Source organism: Ceratocystis lukuohia (genome assembly GCF_044167205.1).
Source record: "Ceratocystis lukuohia strain C4212 chromosome Unknown Supercontig5_pilon, whole genome shotgun sequence".
NCBI lineage: Eukaryota > Fungi > Ascomycota > Sordariomycetes > Microascales > Ceratocystidaceae > Ceratocystis > Ceratocystis lukuohia.
In genome coordinates this window covers 2,254,421-2,279,250 of record NW_027263524.1, presented here as the reverse complement: position 1 = coordinate 2,279,250, position 24,830 = coordinate 2,254,421, and the positions used below count along the sequence as shown (strand labels likewise).

Sequence of the window (24,830 nt, the reverse complement as noted above, 5' to 3'; positions counted from 1 at the left end):
CTTGATATGAGGACATCTTAAGCTCATAGTACTGCGCTATAAGTACCCCTGAAAACCCTGCTATTTAGGGTATCTACCTGGTGAATTAAGGCTGCTTGAGTGGCTTTTCTTAGAAAAAGCAAGCTCAAAGTGTAATTAAAACGAACAGAACTAAGTTGCTTGCAGACTGTATTTAGCATCTATCATTGTTTTCAACAATAATCTTTCCTTCCAAGACTGTCAAAATGCAAAGGGCAAGTCAAGAATTAGTGTATTTTTCAACTGTCGCTTCTAATACTGATCTCTTGCCTCTAGGCGCATTCTATGGCGCTATAAAGCACGAAGCCATATATCTAGAGGAAACTTGGTGATCTATATAGCGAGGCGAGCTTCCTTCTACATTAGAAATGGCTAGCAGCAACTAGCTTTCCATAAGATGTCACCGCAACTCATTCACGGAGATCTTCATGGACCAATAGTTCATCCTCGAGTCAAGCGAATTTGGTCAGCTTGTGCAAGATTGGCACCAAGAATTATGAAAGTCTCGGCCCGGAATGTGGCGAAGTCGGAGGCCTTGACATAGAACCTAGCTTAGCCAGATCCCTGGCCTCTCCTGTAGCATTGTACAAACACGCGTAGACTAGGCAAACCCGATCAGATGGCCTCCCAAGACCATTGCACCGGGGGGTTGGAGGCTGAGTTTTTGCAGATCTCTGTATGGTTCTGTTGATGCACCTTGACGACACCCCTGGCAGATTCTGCAAGACGGTGATATTAGCACAGTGCTGCAGAGTTCGTTTCAGTTGAGCATTCGGTTTTCCTAAAGTGTCCAACGAGCTTGATTTTTTTTCCCGGTGGGTGGTAGTAATAGCGATATCAGATCATTTACAGCGGCCTTCTGCACACATGCATAAGGGCTTGTTGAGGAGAGGAAATGGCCTTGCTCAATCTTCTACACGAATGAGTTAGGCCTTCCGAAGCTTTTATTATGGAATATCAGAATTTCGAGTTCTGAATGGGCTTACGAAATCCAGCGAGACCACGGCCTTTAACCTCCAGTTCCTCATGTCTATCTATTCACCCTCTATACCATACATCAAACAGGCGCTAGGCGCTCGGCTAGCCTTCATACTGAGAAGCAATACCCACCCCTGTGAGCCTCAAGGTGAATAATTCCCTTCGCCTTTCGTATATGCTCGCTACGGGGATAAGCCTTGTGTTGCTAGCTATAGCGCAGCGCATATAGCCATAGGCAAGGAATATTGAACATCAGAATTGTAGCCCATACTACAGCCAAGATAACTAAACAGAGCGCATTTCTACGACACAATAGTGGTGAATCGTAAGCGACAAACCAAATGCCAAGCACAGCCCCTGTAAGCGATGCATGGGGCTGTTGGTGACATTCACATGGTCCCAAAAAAGTTGAACCCGTGACAACCTATATCTGCAGCTGAAATGGTAATGAGGTCAGGTTTCTGGGTCCATTCTACGTACTTAAAGAATGCTAGTAGTAGGCCAAGATAAGAAGAATCATTAGGAGCCTGGAAGCAGTAAAAATAATAGCTCCTTGGACATGGATGCCTAACGTACCCCAAACTATGCGGTCTCCCATGCTTACTTGATCTAAGTACGAGCGGAGCGGCCATCGAGGCTTAAAGTTGGTAATATAAGGTACAAGTAGGCGTTAGCAGTTTCAAAAATCCATAGTGTGGTGCTTTAACAAAGGACGCGCATCTCTAACAGCCAATAATCCTCAGATAGGGCTGCCGGACTCTATAGAGCCTATTACATAATTACGTCATCAATCGCTTCCTTGCAAGCGATGGGCCCAATGAACAGGGCTAAAATGCGACGCAATCAAAGCCAATGAAAGCCGTGCAAGCGCGGTGGAAGATGTCTAGCACGTTTCTCTTTGTTCTCTTCAATCTCCTTCCTCTTATTTTTCCTTTTGCCCTGTGGATAAGCGAGGAGGGTCTTCCATTTCCTCAACCAGGAGCTCTAATCCCTGTCATCACCCACTCACACCTTATCATGATGATGATGATGCCTAGCCTAGGCCCGTAATAGTAGAGATACTAACACCATCGAGCACACAGCACGGCGGGGGCTCCCTCACCTCTGCCAAAATGTCTGCCTTCTCTTACTGCCACTTCCTGCCTACGCCCTACCAGTGAGGCTTTTGCCATAAATTCCACCCGATAAGCTCCCTGACCGCCTCCCCCATTCATCGTGTTTGGCTGTGATCTCTTTTATGCACACAATACGCCACTTGATACCACACTTCTTATTCTTCATTGTAATTTGCTGAATTTATCGACGCCATCTTCTTTGTGCCATCTTAGTCGTCAGGATTTGGTCTCGCATCCCTTCTCTACCTTGCACCCTTTCGTATTTTATTTCTCCAATCTCTTCTCACGAATCTTCTACTTTTCTTTCCTACTCGCTCCAGTCACGTAGCTTTTGACCTATTTGGCGCTTGCTACTCACCACCAAATCACACTCTATTACTTATTAAACGCAAAGCTTCCCCCTTGCCGCCTGTTTTTTTCCCATCTACTTTCCTCTCTGTTCTCTATCTTGCTTCGCATTATTCCGCCATGTCCCACTATACCTCAGACAGTGACTCGGAAAAGTACGTGAAATCCCGACATACTCACAATAGAAATGACGGATATTTCTACGACCTGGGTCCTTCTCGGTTTCATCAGACTGGGCCTACAGATATAGTTTACACCAGCGATGAAGATGACGACAGCGAAATAGACTGCTTCAAGTCTACTGAGCGTTGGCACTCTGGCCGGCACTCGCCCGTGCCTCCGCCCATACCCCATTTTGCCCCGGAGACTCCTGTGGTGTACAACACTGTTGTCAACAACAAGTTCTCGGATGATGAGCACAGTAGCCACGATCGCCACTATCCAGCCCATCGAAAGCCCATCATTCATAACGGCCACCAGGACCGAAGCCAGTTTTATACACAACATCAGAATCCAAACCTGGGATATCCTCCAAACACTAGCTTCATTAATGTTTCGCATCAGGAAATGGTGCCTCTATCCTATCACGAGCCAAGACATCACCGGCCTCACTCGAGTCACTCTTGCAGGTCCTCATCGTCGTCACGGAGATCGTGTTCACGTCATTCTCCACACCACCTAACAGTAAAGCTCGACGATCAGGGCACCTTCGAAAAGTACAAGGTTGACAGCCAGAAGCTAGAAGAAGCATTGATGCACGAGCGCCATGCCCTTGAGGAGATAATACGCCTTGAAAAGATGGCTATGAAGGATCGAACGGATGCAGCCACAAGCAGCCTAGAACTAGAGCGCCTAAGGCGTGAGCAAGAAGAACAGCGAGATGCAGCGCGCCGAGAAAAAGAACGTCTAGAAGCCGCGGAGTTGCGTCTAGCCCGCCAAAAGCTGGATGAAATTGAGCGTGAGCGTGAGCGTATCGAGGATGAACGCCGCCGTACCGAGAGCGCAAATTTGCATTGCGCTCAGGAGGAGCTTAAAGCCATCAATCTCCGCCGCGAAAAAGAGCTCGAAGAAAAGCGCCGCAAAGAGGAAGAAAATCTTCGGCGTGCAAAAGAAACACTAGACGAACTTAACCGCCGCAAGGAAGCCGAAGAGGCCGAGAAGCGCTTGGCCGAGTCTCTCGAGCTGCGCCGAAGAAAGGAGGCTGAAGCGGCTGAGCGGGAACAGAAAGAACGCAAAGACATTGAGAATCGGGCTATTGAGCAGTACAAGCTCAAAGAAGCCGACCGCATCCGACTTGAGGCCGAGGAAAAAGAGCGCATTGATCGTGAAGTCAAGCGAGGCCTTGAGGAACGTCTCGCGGCTTCTGGCCTGGATAGCAAAACTATAGCCTCCATCGTCAGTGGCAAAAAGGTCGACCACGAGTGTGAACACGCCTCTGACTACAAAGACTATGACTCTGCGCTCACCACATACCAGGATCAGTACGCCGGCGGCTATCTAGCACAGCCCACCTACACTCGCATGCATCGCAGCTATATTTCCGTCGAGACACTCATTGCTTTCAACATCAATTTCTTATTTGATCAGGTTAGATTAGAAAGCCCAGCGTTTTGTTGACCCCTTTTTGGGTTATAACTCCGGTTCATCTTATCTTGTACTAACCTTCGGCCAGGACCCCAACTACATCATTATTACCCGAGAAGTCCCCGAATGGGAGCGCGCCTACCTATGGCAGCACACTAGCACACTCCGTGCAGGGCGTTCTAGTCATGACGAAACTGGCCAATGTCATCAAAAAAGACATCGATCTACTTCTCGAGGTAGAGAACACCATCGTCACCACCGTCACCGTAGCTACAGTCGGGTTGTCAAATACAAAATATCCGACGATACCAAGGAGCAGTCAGCTCACAAGAGCCACAGCAAGCCTCGCTCTCCATCGCTGCTGATGTTCCTGGCTGGGGCCCGATAGTTGGCAATTGTAGACCTGATGCTCTACTTTGTAATTTCAGTGCTTGGTCCTGTTCATAAATCGTGCTCATGGCTTTTAGCAACTAGTCTCCAACTATAATAAAATTAAATTCAATTTGTAGTGATGGATATGACTGTAGCTGTAACTGTAGTAGCGATATAATAAGATATAATACAATAGCGAACAAATGGAGCCGATAACTAAGTCTCATGGCGGCTTGTTGATGATTCGAGTTATTGACAGGATGAAATGGCGGACCTGAATTACCGACAGCAATGAACCTGCATTGCCATGAATTCCCCCTCTTTTTACTCTCAGCATCATACAAGAAGCGCTTAGCAAATTCCAAGTTTTGTAGACGCATCTCAATCTTCAACATTTCCCTCTTACTCAACTCTTTGAGGGACCAATCGAGGGCGCTCCATTCTCCGCAAAAACTCTTCATACGCAGTCCAAGCCAAGGCCGAGCTAAGGGCTTTTCTGGTCAGACGTAGACCGAGACCGTGGAAGAAAGAGCCAACGCCGTTCTCCACAAACATTTTCCGAGCCGTTTGAAAAGTATTCCGGTACGTATTCGGCTGGAGTTGGATACGAGTTTTGATAGCATCAAAAGGATTAGAGATTGCTGAGCAAGCCGAGCCAGCCGAGATGCCAGCACTGAAGTTGATAACAGCAGGCGCAACATAGGCTGACGAGTCAGCGTTAATATTCCAGTTGCTGAATCGCTTTTTCAGCTGCTCGTAGAAGAGCACATAAATGCCAGCATTCGGCCCATCGCGAACTGCAGTAGCTCCAAAACCAGAAAAGAAGCCACGAACACCAGTAGTTTTGTAAATATCCTTGCAGGCACACCATATCGAGGAATACGAATAGTACATGGTAGATTCATATCGAACCTTGATAACCGTCAAAGGCATGAGGAGAAGACCAGCCATGGTACGAGCAGTAGCACCGGTGGCCATGTTGGCAGAGTTGCTCAAGGTTGGCAGGGCTGAAGAAGACTGCCCATGTTTTCCAGCATGAGGGGCTAAAGAGGCAGCCCTCTGACGAAGAGAGTTAAGGATTGTGAAGTAGATAGCAGACCCAAATCCCGTTCGCAGTGCGGATGGGATAGTGCCTCTCCACAAGGAGCCGACTTTGTTGTCCGACTTGAGAATAGCCTTGAGATTGGCGGTCAGTGAGTTGGTTGTTGACTGTTGCACCCGAGTCTTGAGGAGGTCCAATGGTTGGAGAATTATGGCTGATGTCACACCAGAGCCTAAGCCGCCGATGAAATGGCGTCCTAAAATGAGCTCATGTCAGTTTTGAAGACCACGAAAAGCACCCACACGCTATCTGGCTTTAGCTCAAGACCTACCAGACTTGGAGTCAAAAGACGGTTTGACTGTGACAGCAGTCGTTGCTGAGCCAGCCATTTCCAACTTTTATTCGCAAGGCACAAACGTAGCACAATGGCTGGAGGTGCTGAATAATTCCAAGCGCCAAAAAGCCGAAAATATTTTCGGCGAATGTCTGCAAACGGCGAATCCGGATATAAAGCAAAGATGAAAAGAAAAAAAAAAAGGAGAACGAGAGGGTCAGCGGAAGAGGAGAAGAGGGAAAAAGAGGGAAAAGTCTGTTCAGAATGAGAAGCAGAAGAAAGGCAGTTAGGATAAAGAGGAGGCCGGAAGGGTTGTTACCAAAGGAAGCAGCCGGTGTTTTTGATACTTTGAAGGGTAGTAACCTGAACGATTAGGTCAGAACTGCTCTTACGGGTTTATCCCACGCCCACAAATACAGTAGTGAAGGGCCAGCTGACGAGCTAGAGAGGAGAGAACCTAGTGCGATGGTACCTACTAGCCTAGTTTAGCGCTCCCGTGTTTATTGTGTGTGCAAATACAAAATGAATGGCAGCTGTTTCGCAACACCTATAGTCATGTTGCGCAGCATATGGCGAAAAGGTATCCAAAATTTGGACCAGGCTGATCGGAGATGTTTTTGCTCAAATCTACAGGAAGAGTGGGGTAGACGATAGCAAGACGTAGGTCATTGCTTCTCTTGCAATTTCTAGACCCGCTATAATCCAGTATGACTGAAGCTTGCTATTGGAGTGCGCCTCATGTTTCTGAGACTCCTCCCAGTGGGTCTGTAAACGAGATTTTATTGGTTCGTACTAATCCCAGCATATAGTACTCACACAGCCAATGAGCATGGGCGTAGGTACTTGTGAGAAATCATTCTGTGCTTAGCTTTGATTTTTTAGTTTGCGGAGGCCAGAGTTGATTTCACAAAGGCTCTCTGAAATTAGATACATGTCAAAAATGTGGCATGTTTGGGGTTTCACTCACCATAAGCCATATTGACAAGTCAAGTTAGAATAGAAGTCCATCGTTCTGTTGCTCGAGGCGTCCCGGCAAGGAAGCCGAGGCTAACAATGTTCGGAACGCATGGCTACATCTTTCGAAGGGAAATTATGATGTTTTAACTTGGTTATGTTACCGGCCTCTTTATAAATAGTTGAAGTGCTAGACCAAGGGCAGCCCGAGGCTGGCTATTCAAGGATGTAGTAGAGTCAGATGTGGCTACTCAAAATTATTGATTGCCGATGCAGGTCCATCCGTGAGAAGCGAAGATGAAAAGATATATTGCAAAATAGCGTCTATTATTCCATCCACCATGCCCCTCTCTACCTAGATCGTAGCCCTTCCATGTCTAAAAGTCCCCAAATCTCTGTGCATATCCATCTACGTTGTAAATCGTTCACTCGTCACTCCCCTTTTTCGGCTGGATAAAGTAGGACATCAAACAGGAGTTATCGTACTCTTTGATAGAAATCTTACCCACAATGGAATTAGATGTGAGCATACGTTCAACGATTCCATAAGACATGCAATCACAGAGATCAGACCACACATCAGCATACAGGTCCGAGTCCAAGTCCGAGTCCGTTCCGGGGAGAGTCAGAGTCGTATCAATCTTTTCATCTTCCTCAATATCAGAGTAGATCAAGCGATATTTGTCCAAGGCCTCTTGGAGACAATAGTCCTTGGGGGCTCCAATGACAACCTTATTCAGGTCATCGGGCTCCAAATCATATTTCCGGCAGACAGCAGCCATTATCGCAAAATGGGGTAGCGGGTCAGATTCTCTATTTCGGAAAACGTTCAAATATTTGACAGTCATGGTTTTGCGTGCTGTGTTGATTTTGAATTTGTCGGGTTGTTCGCTGACGTCGGAGCTATGCTGAGAGGTGACAGTGCAGATCCCATTACCAAGGTTCTCGAAAGTGTAGCCGTTATCCTCAAGGTCACCTGCATTTGCCCTGGTGAGCAGAAAGGAAAGAGAAAGTATACCAAAGAAACGCATGGTTAATGAGTAAGAACGAGAGGAAAATGAGCGACGATCAACAAGGTCGACTTCAACTCATGGTTTTTCTGAGGAAGAAGAGACTATTTATTTAACAATATCATCAAAGTCAACGAACTTTGTGTCCACTCATGACAGTGCTCAAAGCCGAAACGTTGAAAAGAGACATGGCAAGTGCGTAGTTTGAGCATAATCTTGCTAGAGCTTTGACAGCTCTGTGTTATTTACGACGCCGAAATTCAAGAACATCTACCCAAATCAACATATGAACGGTGAAATGTTACTCCCCCTGACGCTTACTTCTATATATCTCCCTACGGCCAGTTTGTGCGCGTGGTATGTCTTGGTCAAGTTGGTCGGGCTCTGGTATGCTTTCCAAGCTGTGGATTTGAACAAACAAATTGAAAAAAACCATGTATCGAGAAGAGAATAACTCAACCTATCGATAGAATTTTTCAGTGCCATCCCGCTCTCCCACATCACAAAGATGCGTTGCATCTCATCGGCTCTGAGCTAAGCAACGTTCGATTTTCTTGTTCTCTCGCTTAATCTGTTTTGATACTGATGGCTTGCCGACGCACGGGCTCAAACGTGGTAGAGCGACTTCAGCTGCAAGTCCATACTAATCCGAGATCTACGATCGCTTGCGCATTTGCCCACCACGTGCGCCGTAGCCCCATGCTAGAGCATTTACTTCGCGGTGCGCACTCAGTCAGCCCAGACTCCTTATAGCTGCCCAGCTAGCCATTCAAGTACACCCCAGCTCTGTCCTGCGATCCCTTGCACAGAAGGCTCAGAATTTACTTCAACAGCGATTGTTTCTGGACATTATCACTAATAACCCAAAGCTTGGTCAATTTTTAGCAGTTAATAGTCACACAGATCGACATGCCTTCTAGATCATACTATGCTGATTAGCGCTTGAAGTGTTATCCTTGTGTACAATGGAAAGTGCACCCCTTGCCAAAGCAGACCTGATCTGATCTCGAGACTTTTCTGGAGAATCACGAGCAACAGAAACCCGCCAAAGCCGGAACTGGGTCTGTTGTGATTCAAAGCATGTGGCTCCAGCCTCAGAAGTGTGTGCACCAAGCCCCACTGGTGGGCAAATCGCTGCAAACTTCGGGGTAAAGCTTTGCTCATGGAGGTGCATACTAATGACCTCACTACACTGCCCTGCTGATACATACCCTTGACTGATGGGTCTTGGACACAGCCGAAGACAAGAAAAAGTTATGCTGATTACCTCACGAATCTAGGTCGAGAATGATAATCCGTTTGTCAAGATCAGATAGTCGGCGCGATCAGGGGATCCAACCCTGTCGCGACTGAACGTTCTTCTACTGGCAACGTAGCCTGTGCCCAGAGATTCTAGAGGTTTGTAGCGCTTCGGATGTTCCCACTAGTAGAGTTTTAAAAAACGCAAGGGGCCACCTTTCTTTTGGCGGGTGTAACCCTAATTGTAATAATTGACTATTGTGACATGCTCGTACTTAACTAGGCGTTTTCTTTCAGGAAACAACATCGAATATTCTTTACATCTTGATTGAATTCATGAAAATAATATAAAACACATAGTCACGACATTCATAGACTATATGCTGAAGAGAAGAAGACATTGAACTGCTACCTATCGACTATTTAGTCCCCATCTATCAATTTAATTTTTCATCTTTTACGCCTAACCCGCTTCAACCCTGGCTCTAAACTTGCTCCAGACAGTCTATCACCGTCTCTCATTTCATCATCATCACCACCAGCAATGCTTCGCTTTTTCGTAGAACTGCCGCCTCCATGTTTCACTTCCCCATAGCCGACGTCTTCATAGGCACCCTCACCATGATCAACAACAAGGCGGGTTTTACCGTTACACTTAAGAACAATATTAATATCACAAACAATGTGATTTCCGCCAGCACAGTCATTGTCGGCGTCGCATTTACCGGCGTAGTTATCGCCGTCGTCGCTTTCATCGGCATAGTTATCGCCGTCGTCGTCTTTGTTGGAGTAACTATTGCCGTTGTCGCCTTCATAGCACTCTTCGGGGTAACTATTGCCGTTGTCGCCTTCATAGCACTCTTCGGGGTAACTATTGCCGTTGTCGCCTTCATAGTACTCATCGTTGTCATCGTCTTTACTAGGCCCGCATTCATCATCATCGTCGTCCTCTTCATCTTCCTCGGCCATGACGTTTCGCTTCACTGTAAAATGATCGTCACTTGTGACATCTTCTAATGCCTTTACCTTTGCAGCATAGACATCCACATCCAGGATGCAGTGGTCGAAGTCAATCTTCATCACGCTTTGTGTTTCTTCACACCATGTAGCGTTGCACACGTCCTCATCCCGGTCGTCCAAGCCCCAATCAAGAAGCTGCTGGTATGTGTCTGAAATCTCGCAATTTAGATCACGGCCTAGCTCTTGGCCCAATTCATCTAGGGAAGGGCCATAATGAAGAGCCTTGCCCACATAGGACATGAGCATCAAGTGTGATAGTGTTGTGAACTTGGCCATGAATGGATATGGTGAGAGGAGTTTAATGAGGCCAAGATGAACAGGAATTAGTACACCCTGTTGCCGATACAAGTACTTGTAAATCTGCGTCTCCCGCCTCAGCCGATATGCATTCTCTGACTCGACACCCTTTGCAACAAAGGTGTAGCCGTAGCCATTGAGGGAAAGCTTGAAAAGACACCCGATTGCGCCATATAGACCTTCATTGTAAAGGAGTGTACAGTTATTCTCTGGGTGGATCGATATTTGCTCCCGGATAAGCGCACAGATATCAGCTTTGGTGACGGCGTGCATTTGCTGCTCTCGTGGAAGACCGGCAGAATAAGTTGCAACGGGTTGTGCGTCCCTATGGAGTGGATAGTTGGGGCATCCTGGATCAAGAGGAAGGCGACACGTGAGACCAAGGAGACATGCTTGTGTGCAATAAGGAAGCATTTCATTCTCCTCAACTGCCTTGATACCTGCAGAGGTTAAAGCGCTTTGGTGTTGTCTGTGGGTATTGCCGTTGGGTGGTTGGGGGGTTTGGCGTAGTGGAGAGAGCGTCCTGTAATTGCTACTGTGAACCGGATGGAGATGTTGAAGCTTTTGAACGCCAGAGTAGGTCTCATTTTCGTTCACACTGCCAGAATTACTGTCGAATTGTTGTAGGTCGTCGAATTGTTGTAGGTCAAGGTGAAGAGGTGATGCGATTATGAGATTGTAACTAGTTGGGAGTTTGGGAAACTTGGCGAGATGGTTAAGTGCCTCATTTATCCAGGCCAACGGCCTCACGGATGATGAAGCAGCCATTATACACAACGAACAAAGCTGTGAGACAGCGAGTTCAGCCAGGGAGCCGTCGTCGGGTTGGACGACATGCCGTAGTGCTGATGATGTAGTTACACCACTTGGATATTGAAGAACACCATCCGATCGGGGCAAGTAGTTCGGGTCTGTCGCAGGGAAAAAGGATGTGTGATAGAGGAGCGTCGTTGGCTCCGCAAGTGGGATGCGAAGAAATGTCATAGTCTCTCCTGTTGCGATATATCCAAACTCCAAGCCGGACATCATCATGTAATGATACGCCTGGGCCAAGGCAAGTGCGAAGAACGATTGCTTTTCCGAAATCCAAGGCGAAACTATAGGGAGCCCTGATGGAGGAATCAAGATGCTCATGTGTTGCGAGGGGCTGGCATTCCCGTTTTTCTCTTTCTCTTTCTCAACTACCTTGGTTTCGCTGTCACTGGCCATCTGCATCAGGCAGTATTCTGGGAGCACAGGGCTGTTTTGCAGATCACTAGCACGTAGTGAATGGCATGGCTTGTGCTCACCAATAACAAGACAATAGGGCTCTGGGCTAGGTTGTGTGCGGTCAGTCCAGCCGTCTCTGACTAGCACTAAGCAGTCTGGTTGTGGCTTTGTTGGAAGCGTTGTTCGACTGACGGTCTCGGCCGAGTCCTCTTTGACGAGCCTGACACTCTCACTTTCTCTTCGACGCCGGGGAGCATTAGCACTGGTACCTGCAGCGGTATTGATCCTAGAAGTCCCATTGTCAAAAAAGACTCTTTTCTTGTCACCGATAGCCGCGAAATACTGGGCAAGAATGTTAGAAGACGGCTTTTCAACAGCACGATCTAAAAACGTGTATGTCCGAGCACAGTTGTAAAACCAGCTTGCCCGAGAAAAGTCGATAGGAATCGCTGCTTCCATTTCTTCTTCATTGACCTGTACTCTCATTTGTGAAGGGAAAACACCGGTGTCGCCGAGCTGTGCTTGTAGAGAGGAAAACACATTCTTATGCTCTTGCGGGAAGTCCGACCACTGCCGGACCCGCAAAGGGTAAACCTTGTTGTCCATAGACTTCCGAAAAGACGCGGGACAGCCAGAATCTTTGCTCCAACTCTGACTTTGCGCCTGGCTGGAGCATGAAAGAATCGGTAAGAGGCGGCTGGTGTGCAGTTGCAAGCGCCCTATCTGGTGAAGATAATTTCGTAGGTTTTGAGCTTTTAGCTTGATGTTAGTGGTTTGTTTGTTGTATTGTCATAAAGTCAATCTAACTCACGTTCTTCAACCTTGCGTTTCATATCTTGATATTTGCTCTGTATGTCGCTCAACTCGTCTTGGATATGAGCGGCAAAAGCCTCAGCGTCTTTGCGGGCTTGAGCCTCGCGGTCAGTCCTGTGCCTTGATTCTGCAAGCAGACGCTCTAATTCAGCCACTTGATCGGCCGACATTTCGATAGAAATAGCAATCCAGAAATTGAGAGAGAGGCGGGAGGATAATCAAAGTGTAGTGTCAGTTCAGGCTTATAGAGCTCGGGAGGGAATAAAAAAGTGAAGAAGTTCAAACTGCAGAGTAAGCATGTTATAGGGTAGAGTATTAATGGAAGAGTAGTTTGAAAGAGGAGAGGGAAAGAAAAGGAGAAAAGAAAAAAATGGAGGGATAGCGGGAAATAAATAGTGAAGGAGGGTAGGCGTTAGTTTTAGTCCTGCGGTCACATGGAAATGCCCTTTGTGCTTTGTTAATCACGGCTAAGCAACTGCATGTATTGTACTTTGGGTAACTGAGGATAAAATCTCAAAACAACTTCAGATAAAACGCAACTACTCGATAAGCGTGGGTTACACTTTCCTCTATCTTGGGGATAGGAGGGGGAATAGTGTGGTCTTTTGGTCTAGATTTTAGCGACTACCCGTTTTTTTCCAGAAATCAAGCAAACGACAAACCTACCATACGACAGTTGCTTACAGCCTGCTGAGGAGGTAGTCGACTAATAGGAAGGTGATGTCTATTTGAGGCAGGAAAACGCGTTTGAGATGACTGTAAGGGAAAGTATTCTTATGAGCCAGATACTTGCATTTGGGGTACAGTTTATGTCTTTCTTGCATTGCAGGAAAAGGAAAATGAGAAAAAACTGAATGATACTTTTCGAAAGTTCAACTTCACAATGTTAGAACTAGAGATGATAAACTAGGAAATCCAGAAAGTATTGACATCTCATGTTTCAGAGGGTGTCCATCACGGTCTCTGGCCGACCATCAAGGTGGGAGACGACTGTCAAAGCTGCCAAAGCTGCCAAATCTGCCAAATCTGTTTGAGTCAGATAATAAGGGTGATGCGTACTTTGTGCCCTGCAAGGTAGGCAGGCACACAACATTTTTCGGAAGGAACATCGAGTTGAAGACGCAACTGACATGAATTTGAAAACGGGGCTTCGATCTATTGGCTATGGGTGAGTCATTGCGATAGACTAGGAAGCAGAACGTGGGTAATTGAACACCCAAGCTTCGCGAATATTTGCAGCAAAGCGCAGTTCGGTTTACAATTACCAAACGTGATATGATGATGCACACTTTCCCTAGTCGTCCAGAAGCTCCATTCGCCATTCCATAAACGGAAGTTAGCTAAAGACAGTTCGCAAGGTACATGGCTCATATTTGGCAGCAACACTAGATAGGGAAAGATCCAAGCTTTTAGGCCCCTGTTCCCTTTGCAATACAACTAGCGAATACGGCGTTTTTCTCATAGTAGAAAGTGCTTTGCTTTGATCATACTACGTAGCTGCTACCTTGCTACTTGCAACTGTGGATTATTGGAGGAGGCCCACTTTAACCCTGTAGAGTCTTGGCTCTCGGCTCAGATGCAATCGCATTGTTGCTATCAAATGGGAAGATGGTAGAAATGTGAAGGGTCTAAATTACCAATGATGGCGATTTTTTTCAAGTCAGTAGGCCTACATACCTATCCGTTTTTTTTGTGTTTGTTTTAGCCAACGGATTGATTTTATTGATCTTCAATTGTTTTTATGTATCATTTAGTTCATCAGAATGTTTGTACAACTGTTAGAGCAAGAAAAACAAATCCCTTGGTCTGAGAAGCTGCTTATCGTGTTGTAGGAAAATATGGTGATGGGTGATGTGGGGGATGGCTATCAGAAAAAGAGTGGGGAAGCACATGAGACAAAAATACAGGACAGGTTAGAGGCCTGTTACCTGCTATTTAGACTTAGTTACAGGCGCCTTAAATCTCCCCTGGAGGAGCTAAGAGGATTAAAGCTCGGAGTTTTTCTTCCCTCTTCGCTATAAGTTCCTAAAAACTTAAGGATACATACATAGACTTAGGTTACCTACAGATGGTATTCTTGTTTCAGCGACGTAAAGCAAGCAAGCGGTCATAGTTTGTTGTGTGTAGCATGTTATGGGGGTGTAGTGCTGCAATAAGCGACCTGGATTTTTTATTTCAACACGAAAAGGTGCCAGCCGCTGTGATCGGGAAGTGGCTGACCACTAAAAGTTTTGCTTCTCTTCTCTTAATAGGTTCTATAACAGTCTTAACCTACGAGCTTCGCTTCAAACGTCATGCGCCTAACTTATTCTAGGCAAGTATCACTTCCTTTTCTTCCACTTCCAAGAAAGGCTGTAGTACATCCCATGCTTTCACAGGCCATAATCCAGCGCGTAAGGATATTTTATTGAGACTTGAATCGATATTCAAGCTGTTCAACAGCCTTTTTGTGCGTTCGGGGAACTTTAGAGCAATCACAAAGTTACATGTACGGCATGACAAACTATGCATATTTTTTGCTTTAGCACTAGCTACTAGGAGGAGAAGCTCCAGTTTCCCCGTATTTTTCTATTGAAAGAAAGAAAAAGTCAAAGTTTTCGTTTTCATTCGTTCTGCCATGGAGATCTTAGTAAGGTGTATTAGTCAGCTGATGATAGAATGAACAAATTCCTTCCTGCATTTGCTCTCCATGTACCGTACGTTAAATATATTCAAGTTCAAGTTCTCCATGTACCTTGAAAACCTCATTTCACCACTAACTTTTAATAAATTAAAAAGTTGACTCGGTGAATATCTCGATCGTCTTGTTTCACTGCAAGCTAGATAGTGAATGGTGGATGAGCCTCAAAGTACTTATTTATCATATGTAACCAATTTAGTGTGAGTATCACTGCCTGAAAGTCATGATGATAAATTTAGACGAGTGTAGGACTAAGGCGCCATTTTAACACTAGTTTCCCCTCTACAAAATGCAGCCTGTGCTATAGAGTGGTAATAGCCTTATCATGTCTCCCAGGTTTTAGTGGACATTGCCTTTTTCTACAAGTGAGCAGCAACATTCAAAGCTAACCATCCAGGTGCATAAACAGCAGCTTTGGTGGCAGAAATGTTTTCACAAACAAATTCGGTTCACGTAGAAAAGCGCAACGGTTAAATGGGGACATTTGTAGTTTTAAATAAGTATGTTTGCATTGTTCAGATTAAAGCGAAAAGAGGCGCATTTAAGATGAGACTTGTTGATCTACATGAGTTAAGTCGCTAGAAAACATATTTTGACATATACGCGGACACACCACTGCTGCCTCTAGTTTAGCGGCACCACCCAAACGGGCAAGGTGCGCCCGCTATATGGCTGCCAACCTGATAGCTCATCACGTGATGCACTGTATATATGACTGCGATCTCATCTGGCTTCGGAAGTACCCGAGAGCTGACAGCGGAAGTAAAAGCGCAGAGACAGGGAGAGTGATCAATCCGAAAGTCAACAGATGATTAGCCGTATGCTTTTGGATCCTGGTTCGAGATATGCCTTGAGACAACGCCTATATTATATCCGTATCCACAGCTTGTGAAGTGAAGAGTGAGATATATGCTAGGTCGATGGGGGGTGACACTTGCGGAATCAATGTTATTATCAAAACCAACCTATATTCAACAGATGCAAAGGTTGTAGTTGATTTAAGTCTCACTTCCTTGAATGAAAAATGTATAGATGATGGTGATAATCTACATTGTGGCCTTGGAGCGTGCAACAGTTATCTTACGAGCTTTGACTGGCCTGAATGGCTACCACTCTCCACGGGGATGTTGTGGCTAAGATAGTATTTACAGATCTCTCTGGCTGCTGCGGAAGTTCGATCCTTTTGGATTGTTGGAGAGAGAATAGGACTAAGGCTGCCAGCTGTAACGGAACACATACTCCTACCAAGCATGAGTGACGACTGTCCTTTGGCTACGGGGCATCAAACTTAGTAACAGCAAGGAGGATAAGACAAAAAAGAAGAAAGCAGACGTGAGATACATGTCGTTTGTCTCATAAGATGAAAAAATCTCCATGGTTTCACATCCGTGTGACCGGTAAAGACATCTTTCGTGAGGTCGCACCTTGAGACGAAACCCCTGGCCCTTATTTACGCTTGCATTTTAGGGGTGTCACACAACTATTCATATTAGAAATAACCTCGCCAGTGTTCAACTTGGCGATGCTAGCCCCTAAGAAGCCCGATAGCAGGCTGTCATTCTTACTCCAGGCCATGCTTGGCCGGTAAATGTGGCATACGAGCAGCAAACGTCTTTAGCGCCTTGGTCGATTGGCCCTCAGCAAATTTTTGGTTCCCTGCTACTGCACACAACGACTCATGTGTCTTCTAAATATCCGGCCGCAACATTTTCAGATGCTACTCATTATCTCAACAGATTTTGCTTCCGACACCATGTTTCTAATCAGAGTCGGGCTGCGTTGGCTCCTGTTATTTTACTGCCTTCTATGCGCAGCCTAAGATCTCTACGACTGCCAACCTTTAGTAGTAGGATGCGTGTACTATATATTGTGGCCAGCCCTACAGATGAGAAATCTAATGACCATTGCATTCACAGGAGCCATCGCATAGACAAACTTCTGACTCTGAGCCTGAACAACCTACGCACCACCGCATCCGTGCTAGTAGTTGGGATGAAATGGTATGTTTGTGCCAGTTGATAGCTTGGAGAAACCCCCACTAGACTGCTGCATTATGTTTCGATGCTTCACAAGCGTTAGCAGGGCATTTCACAGCGCTGCTTATCTAAGTGAGGCCTCTCACAAATGCCTAGTCAACAGCGGAAATGCCGCAGTGGCCCATCAATCCCATCCCGTTCCTGAAAGCATGATTGGGGATGATGCCAATTCGGGCCCGCCTCCTGAAACTGCCGCGGGCGGCTGCAGAAAGTCCCAGCACGGTCACCCTCTACGATTGGCTACTAGACTGGCAGAGAGCGAGATCTGGACTCCTTTGATAGGGCCTGAGTCACCACTTCTCCGTTTAAGGGTTGTCGAGACTATCACCTGCCGGTCCTGGGTTTGCCCTATCCTGCGCTGCTCGTGATAGCTGAGTAGTCTCAAAGGCGGGGGCTACGGTTAGGAAAAGAGAAAGAGATAGGGATAATGGGCAGCGCGCTCCTCCATCTAAACCATATGTTTCTACTTTGTGGCTCGATTTTGTGCTTGTCGGGCAGTGAAGCGTTTGCGAAAAGATGCACAATTTTGGTCCAGACTGTTTCTCGCTATAGCCGCGTTGAAACCCATTAGGTTGTTTGGCAACCAACAAAGACAAGCAAACTGATGTTGAGCAACAGTTGTGAGAAGGGGAAAGAGATGAAACTAAAGACGGTCGCCACCGCCTCTACTTATGTTCGAAGTAGTTCATGGCATACCCGTCAGGGTCGACCCTCAACGGCAAGTAATGGGCTCGACGTGGTCAGCATATGGACAACAAGAAACACAAAGACCACAAAGGATTTTGAAAATGGACAGCTAGTTTCTAATAGAGAAAACAAAACTAGAGACGGGGTTGTCCTATTCTGCAAAGTGTTGGCACGTGCGGGGAATCCGTGTGCCAAGGGCGCGTAGGTTCTCCTCTCCTGTCATTGCCTGCCCTGCACTGTTGGGACCTCCAAAAACAGGGACACTTCCCCTTCAAAATGGAGGCACTAACAGCGCCTTATGCCTAAGTAGTAATAAATATCTGAAGTCAGCTAACTAATAGATATTTGAATCGATTGTTTGAAGCAGCGATACTGGTGGAAGGCCCGCAGTTATTTCATGCTTAACGAACATAATCAGCGATTACCGCCTAGGCTTTATTCATCTCATACGCTTTGCGCAGATCAAATAGATGACAAAAGTCAAGTGCTGCGATTTTACCATAAATAAAGTTTCCAAGGCTGAAACAAGGACATTCAAGAACGGTAGTGTAATCACAATGGATTTTAGTTTTCCCAGTCGGGTTATCAGGATTGTTGCCCTAACCAAGTTCAGCCAAACGTTAGGGTTAGCAACATACGGGCTTTTTCCGAGGCGGTGTGCTAGACCTAGACATCGTAGTGAGGAATATATAAATTGGCTGAGATTCACGCTTTCACTAAGAATCAGATAGGAAATATAGAGCCCAGAAATCACAGATGCCTTTATTTCATCCAAGGACACTCAGCACGTCCTACAATATGTACTATTAACAGAGCTCTTTACCATAACCCACATCCCTGTCTGTGCTGTGCGGAGGGCTTCATAAAATTTAGGCTTAAATATCAAACGTCCTGAGCAGGGACTCACAGACGGCTACAAGAGAGTTGTGTGCAAAGATTTACGAAACAAAAAGAATATAATCAAAAATACTAACAGCCATGCGGCAAAAAGCGAGTGCATTGTCTGGAAGGCCGTAGCTCGGGCATTCAAGGAACCTCAGAACTTGAGTCATTTTATACGATACACTTAGCTAGCTAAGATGAAAACATGCTGGAGTTACTGATGTCATCTGAATCTCTCTAAAATCTTAAGACTTTTTGGCGCTATCTAATAGTTGCAATAAAGTCTAACGTAAGTACATAGGAAGTCGTGAAACATGGGAAATCGGAAAGAAATCTCGCAACTCCCTCTTCTTTCCCCTTTTCAACTATTTCTCAACCAGCAAGTATGCCACAGTTGAATAAAGAAAGAAATATAATTCTTGCCCTTCAGGCCCGTCGAAATGACCCAAAATTACGAATTTATCGCGCTGCAAGGATATACAAAGTCCCGCCTAGTACCCTCTATGATCGATATCACGGCAAGCCTTCTCGAAGCGATATTGTCCCTAAATCGCGGAAACTATCTGATCTAGAGGAACAGGTTGTTGTTGAATACATTATCAACCTAGGGTCTCGAGGGTTTCCCCCTCGGCTTTGTGGCGTGGAAGAAATGGCCAATCGACTGCTCGCCTACCGCGACGCGTCACCCGTCAGCAAACGTTGGGCTTCTAACTTCATCAAGCGACAACCAGACCTCAAGACGTGTTTTAATCGTAGATATGAGTACGAGAGGGCTAAATTCGAAGATCCAGTCCTTATTCGCGATTGGTTTAGGCTCGTGGAAAGCACAATTGCGAAGTATTGTATCACCATAGCTGACATCTATAATTTTGATGAGACTGGCTTTACCATGGGCGTTATTGCAAGTGGAATGGTTGTCACAGGCGTGGAAGAACATGGAAAGGCAAAATCAGTTCAGCCAGGAACCCGAGAATGGGTTACCGTCAGCCAGGCGATCAATGCTGAAGGCTGGGCAATCGCGCCGTTCATCGTGGTTGCAGGCCAAGATCACCTCGCCAGCTGGTATCGAGAAAGCAAACTCCCGGACTATTGGGCTATTGCGACAACCCATAATGGCTAGTCTGATAATGAGACAGGTCTTGAGTGGCCAAGGCACTTTGACCGACATACCAAGGGCCGATCAACCAGTCACTATCGCCTTCTGATCCTCGATGGGCATGAAAGCCACCACTCAGTCGATTTTGAGCAATATTGTGAAGACAACCACATAATAACACTCTGTATACCAGCTCATTCATCTCACCTACTTCAGCCTCTTGATTTAGGGTGCTTTGGGCCACTTAAAAAGGCCTATGGTCGAGAAATTGAGCATCGAATCAGGTGCTCAATAACCCGCGTTTCCAAGGCCGATTTCTTTCCATCCTTTCATGCTGCCCACCAAGCAGCTATGATACAAAGTAATATCAAGGGGGGTTTTAAAATGGCTGGACTTGTTCCATTAAATGGAGAAAGTGTGATATCAAATCTTAATGTGCAGCTACGAACTCCAACACCGATCGAGGAGGAGGCCGGCCTCCCTGACCCTTGGATTCCTATGACCCCAAAGACAGCAATTGAAGCTAGCTCTCAGTTTGAATAGCTCAAAAGGCGAATCAACAGGCATAAGAGCAGCTCACCTACATCTATCCTTGAGGCACACACGCCATTAACCAAGGGAACAAAAGCAGTAATGCATCAGAACAGCTTATTAGAGTCTGAGGTTCAGGACCTTCGACAGGCAAATGAGATCCTCAGCAAGCGGCGCAGAGCCAAAAGAACCCGATTACAACATGGAGGGAAGATGACTGTAGGTGAGGGGAAGGATAATATTAACCAGGAAGAAGTTGATGCACAGGTGAGGGCGGAATTATCGAGGGTTCGGTGTTCGGGAAGCTCGGCAGCAGCGAGGGAAAGGCGATGTGGAAGATGTGGTACAGGTGGCCATAACTTAAGAACATGTCAAATTGCTGTTGAAATGTCCGGAGAACAGAATAATAATTAATTTCAATTGATTTATGTGTTTTTTTTTGAATTTTATATAGAATCCTGTCCAGAGGGTGCCGATTTCTTTCCGACTTCCTATACCTTGCGACTTCCTATGCACTTACGTTAAAACTTAATTAAGTGACATCCTCCTAATAAATCCTGCTGAGCCAAACGGCGATGCTAAGCTAGCACGTTTTCACCAGTCAATTTCCCACTAGCACTTATCTAAATTAAATCGGTTCGCAAATGCGCAAACTGAAATCTTCTGTTCGTGAAATATTTGCTTCACAGTGGGCCAGTGGCAGCAAAACAGGCACTTCGTGTGCAAGGCTGAGCGGAAACTAGCGCGACGGAGTGGTTTTTGGCGGGAGAGGTTAAGGTAGAAGCTTCAAACATCGACCTATATGGCCAATAGAGAGCACGTATGATCATCAAGCCCTAAGCCAAGCCACGGAAGGGGAACAATGAACAGGCCGACAGAACCGAGTATGGGGAAGGACTTGACGAAGGCCGGCTCATACTGGTCGGCTAGTTCTTGCGACTCGCCAAGTCGCCAAGATATTCCGTATGAATGGGATGGGCGTCGTTGGCAATCCTAGCTCCGAAGAGAAGAGTTTGCTAAGAAACTCGGTGATGAGGCGAAGCGTGGCCAAGGGGTACAGCACGCTCATCACCAGCGAAACAAGTGTGACTCAAAGACGTTGAGAACACCATTAGGGCCTCCGCTCGGCGCAAGAAGGGTTTTGGACTTGTTCTTGAGGGGAGAACGTCCGCAAACATTGGCCTTCAAGGTGGCAATGTTTCATCGTGCCAGAACTTTACATCCAGCCCCGCCCATATTAGAGGGGGGATATAAAGGAGATATCCGGCTCAACGGAGGATGTTTGGGAAAAATGGTGGATAGGAGGAAGAGAGTTGTTGAAAAGAGAGAAGAAAGAGGGAAAGAAAAAGGACAGGTGTGACTGGGCCATGTGTCTGATTTTATAGGCCATCCAGGGCTAAGAGAAGTGACAAAGCCCTAAATTGCAAACAAATATGAACGCAGAGGGATATTACCATGTATATATCATGTGTACCTTCACTTTTCGACTTCCATCTCCAATAAAACTCATCCTCTTTGTGACACACCCCACTTATTTGGGGCACAAAAAGCTATGTCACAAAAGCCTTTGTCCACAATACCTAACTATGGTAAGCACAAAAATTGAATTTCTGTAAAAATGGGTACAAGCAGTTCATGACCTGTATTCTGCAAACAGTAAAAATTCTCCATAACTAGGCAACAACAGATACCTCTAATAGTCACGTGATTTACAAAGACAAATATTGAGTGAGAAATAAATACATCGTGCAAAGTAAAACAGGGTGCAGATGAACGAGATAACATTCATGTAAATTTATCTGTGCATCAAAATTATTAGTCTTTATCAAGACGTCACATGTTACACGAGGGCTCATGATGGGACTATGTGAGATGTTTCACATCTTGCTGTAGGGGTACCCATGTTTTGACGTTTTGGCTTGTTTATCAAGCTACAAAAATGTTAAGGCAGTTACTACGTGGGAATAAGGTTTTTTCTACACGGGCATCAGTCTTATGTGGGCATCAGGCTTTATGCACTCTGATTGGCTCTAGCTTACAGGTACAAGCCCGACAAAGGCGGTGAAGCATGTGCACTAACAGTGGGCCAAATCTCAAGGATTCTTTACAAGTGTTGCGTGGCGCGGTATATATGTTAAGTGGCGTCCCATACGTGCCCCACTTATCCGAACCTATTGTGGCTGATCACGTGACATGATTGACACCACAATACAAAAGGAATCGTGCCAGGACGTAGCATAGACTTGAACCCTTTAATAAACCAACTGATTCAACATTTAAGATCTATTCTACAACAAGTAGCAACACTACAGTTGCTGTGAATTTCCTCTTCTGGAAGGGCCATTTCACAGCCTTTGTCTCTATACTATTTATTTGAGTTGCCTTTATATTCAAATAAAATATAAGCACTTGATTCTCATTCTCTAAATACGATGTAATCTCCCTCTCTGTCCATTAGATACAAGGCTTGTTATTCTTTGGTATCTTTATCTATCCTTCTCTAGATGTCAGCTACACCCCTTCTTCCTATTCTGAGAGGATTATCCCCCAGCTCCCAGGTGACCTCAGCCTCTATACAGCTATTCTCTGCCTTACTCTACTAGCTGTCATGAGGTTGTTATCCTGAGTAGGTGCAGCTGCATCATAGTACTTAAGATTAATAACATAGGATAAAGAAATCATATATCAGGGTAATGAGTGAAGTCTTCAACAGAATGAGTAACGTCAATGATAAGCGAATGCACCAACTATGCGAATGCACCAAAAATATCGACCCTCAAGACAAAACAGAGCATAAAAACACAACAAAACATCTAATCAATTGAAACTAGGTGTTATGCTCTTCCGTAGACACTATAGCAGGTTTTGACAAGTTCTTGAATTATGACCAGCCTTACCACAAGTTCCACACTGCCTTACCCTCGCTAGTCCCGACCTTCCCTGACCACCACTTCGGGATAAATCTGCCATCACCTACGCATCAACGTCTTTCTGATCAATCTAACTCCTTCCCTCATCTATAGTCATGCTCATTATATATCCTTCTACTTTTCTGGTGGCCGCTGCCTTGCGGGTATGGATGAGGCACAAGGCAGCCCCCTTTCTAGTGACCTACCAGTCACCAGTCTATCCGAGAACAGAGGAGCGCAGGAAAATCAAAATCAAAAGAAAAGAGAGGGTGGACTGTGTGAACTCCCAAAATTCCGTCCTGAGAGTGAAGGTGTACTCCTAGAGTTGCAGTGGTGTTGCGGCGATGAGGAGTTGGCGATCGCGAAAGTTGTCGTGAAAATGGGGCAAGTCGACAATGAGGTTATCCTCAAAGTTGGGTATGTGCGGCCTCAAGGCTCCACAGCTCATTTTCAAGATCCATGACAGAGTCAAAGAAAAAGAAAAATAATGAAAAACGCTTATCAGTGTCATAGGCGTCGTCCTCCAGCAGCCCGGAAGAAGGGGAGGCACCAGACCTCAAAGGTACCCCCTAAGGGTTGTAAGAGGGAGATTGAGATGCGCAACGATGCCATATGTACTTGCTTGCTATCAAGAATTTTATTGGGCAGTCTTCGCAAGTGGTTTTAGCTCGGTAGTCCAGTTGTCTTCGTCAGTAACATGATGTTAGGAAGAGTGGGTGAAGGTGAAGAATCGTAAGCCTCGCAAACTTTCCAACCAGCTTCTGCCTCCTAGTGATTTGCTGAGTCGGATGATTTGAGGCTGTAAGAGTTGTGTACACTACACAGAACAGAAGTCATCGGTGCGTGCGGCAGAAAATGACTTGAAACATTGTGTAGAAGTAATAACTACCTTTAATAAATCAACTGATTCAAACATCAAGATCTATTCTACACATACCGAGACAATCATAGATACAGGAATAACACAGAGATGCCTGTCGGGGTGTATCTCAATGCACCGTAGCAACAGATCATCCAATGGCATAGAGCCAAAGCTGGGGCTCTTATAGTGATTTATGGCTTGGCACTAGTTCCGCTTTGAGCCCCTAGCCGTTCATGCGTGTTATTGCCATAAACCCTAACGCCACTTTTGTCTAACACCGCGTGCCCCAACGCGCTATGCCGCAACCCCCTGACTCGTGATTACGATCGACTTGCCTTGCATTCTTAACATCAAATACTCGTTTCTCCCGCAACCAAAGCTTTTGTCAACGACCACTGCTGATTTGGTCCTTTCATTTCACGAATTGTCGTCCATACCTGCCTCTACATGCTTCAAATTTGTGCACCAACGACACACACTAATACCAAGGCCCATACCTCTTTCACCCAAGCATACAAAATACTCTGTGAATGGCTACCCTTATGCCTCGCGGATATCGCTCCGCTACCGAATACCGTTTCGGCGAAGAACAGGCGGATGCCATTGTTCAAACCGCTGCCTACTATCGTAAAGACCACCATTTCTCCATGATATGGTTTTCGCCTCGTGAACACGTCGATATTCGTTCATCAATAGCAACACCCTTCCGACGGACTTCTAATACAGGACTTGGCTCCCTCGATCGGCTACCGCTTGAGCTCTTGTATAACACTTTGTTCTGCCTTGATATACATTCTCTCTTCAAATTTCGACA

At 45.9% G+C, this 24,830-nt stretch overlaps 5 protein-coding genes across 5 annotated transcripts; 2 read left to right on the top strand and 3 right to left on the bottom strand.

Annotated features, from left to right (window-relative positions):
* Nucleotides 1-2,579: 2,579 nt before the first annotated feature.
* On the top strand, nt 2,580-4,431 carry HOO65_050487 (uncharacterized protein; the record flags this gene model as incomplete). Its single annotated transcript, XM_071003285.1, has 2 exons — nt 2,580-4,046; nt 4,132-4,431. 2 exons carry the CDS (start codon nt 2,580-2,582, stop codon nt 4,429-4,431), a joined length of 1,767 nt encoding a protein of 588 aa, XP_070858546.1.
* A 386-nt stretch (nt 4,432-4,817) lies between these two features.
* HOO65_050486 (solute carrier family 25 member 38 protein) lies at nt 4,818-5,846 on the bottom strand (the record flags this gene model as incomplete). The annotated part of the gene is made up of 2 exons (XM_071003479.1): nt 4,818-5,713; nt 5,789-5,846. 2 exons carry the CDS (start codon nt 5,844-5,846, stop codon nt 4,818-4,820), a joined length of 954 nt encoding a protein of 317 aa, XP_070858545.1.
* A 1,324-nt stretch (nt 5,847-7,170) lies between these two features.
* HOO65_050485 (uncharacterized protein) lies at nt 7,171-7,776 on the bottom strand (the record flags this gene model as incomplete). Its single annotated transcript, XM_071000915.1, has 1 exon — nt 7,171-7,776. One exon carries the CDS (start codon nt 7,774-7,776, stop codon nt 7,171-7,173), a length of 606 nt encoding a protein of 201 aa, XP_070858544.1.
* Nucleotides 7,777-9,444: 1,668 nt separating this feature from the next.
* Nucleotides 9,445-12,503, bottom strand: HOO65_050484 (uncharacterized protein; the record flags this gene model as incomplete). The annotated part of the gene is made up of 3 exons (XM_071003161.1): nt 9,445-12,036; nt 12,089-12,243; nt 12,332-12,503. 3 exons carry the CDS (start codon nt 12,501-12,503, stop codon nt 9,445-9,447), a joined length of 2,919 nt encoding a protein of 972 aa, XP_070858543.1.
* A 6,500-nt stretch (nt 12,504-19,003) lies between these two features.
* On the top strand, nt 19,004-19,738 carry HOO65_050483 (uncharacterized protein; the record flags this gene model as incomplete). Its single annotated transcript, XM_071000914.1, has 1 exon — nt 19,004-19,738. One exon carries the CDS (start codon nt 19,004-19,006, stop codon nt 19,736-19,738), a length of 735 nt encoding a protein of 244 aa, XP_070858542.1.
* Nucleotides 19,739-24,830: the final 5,092 nt, after the last annotated feature.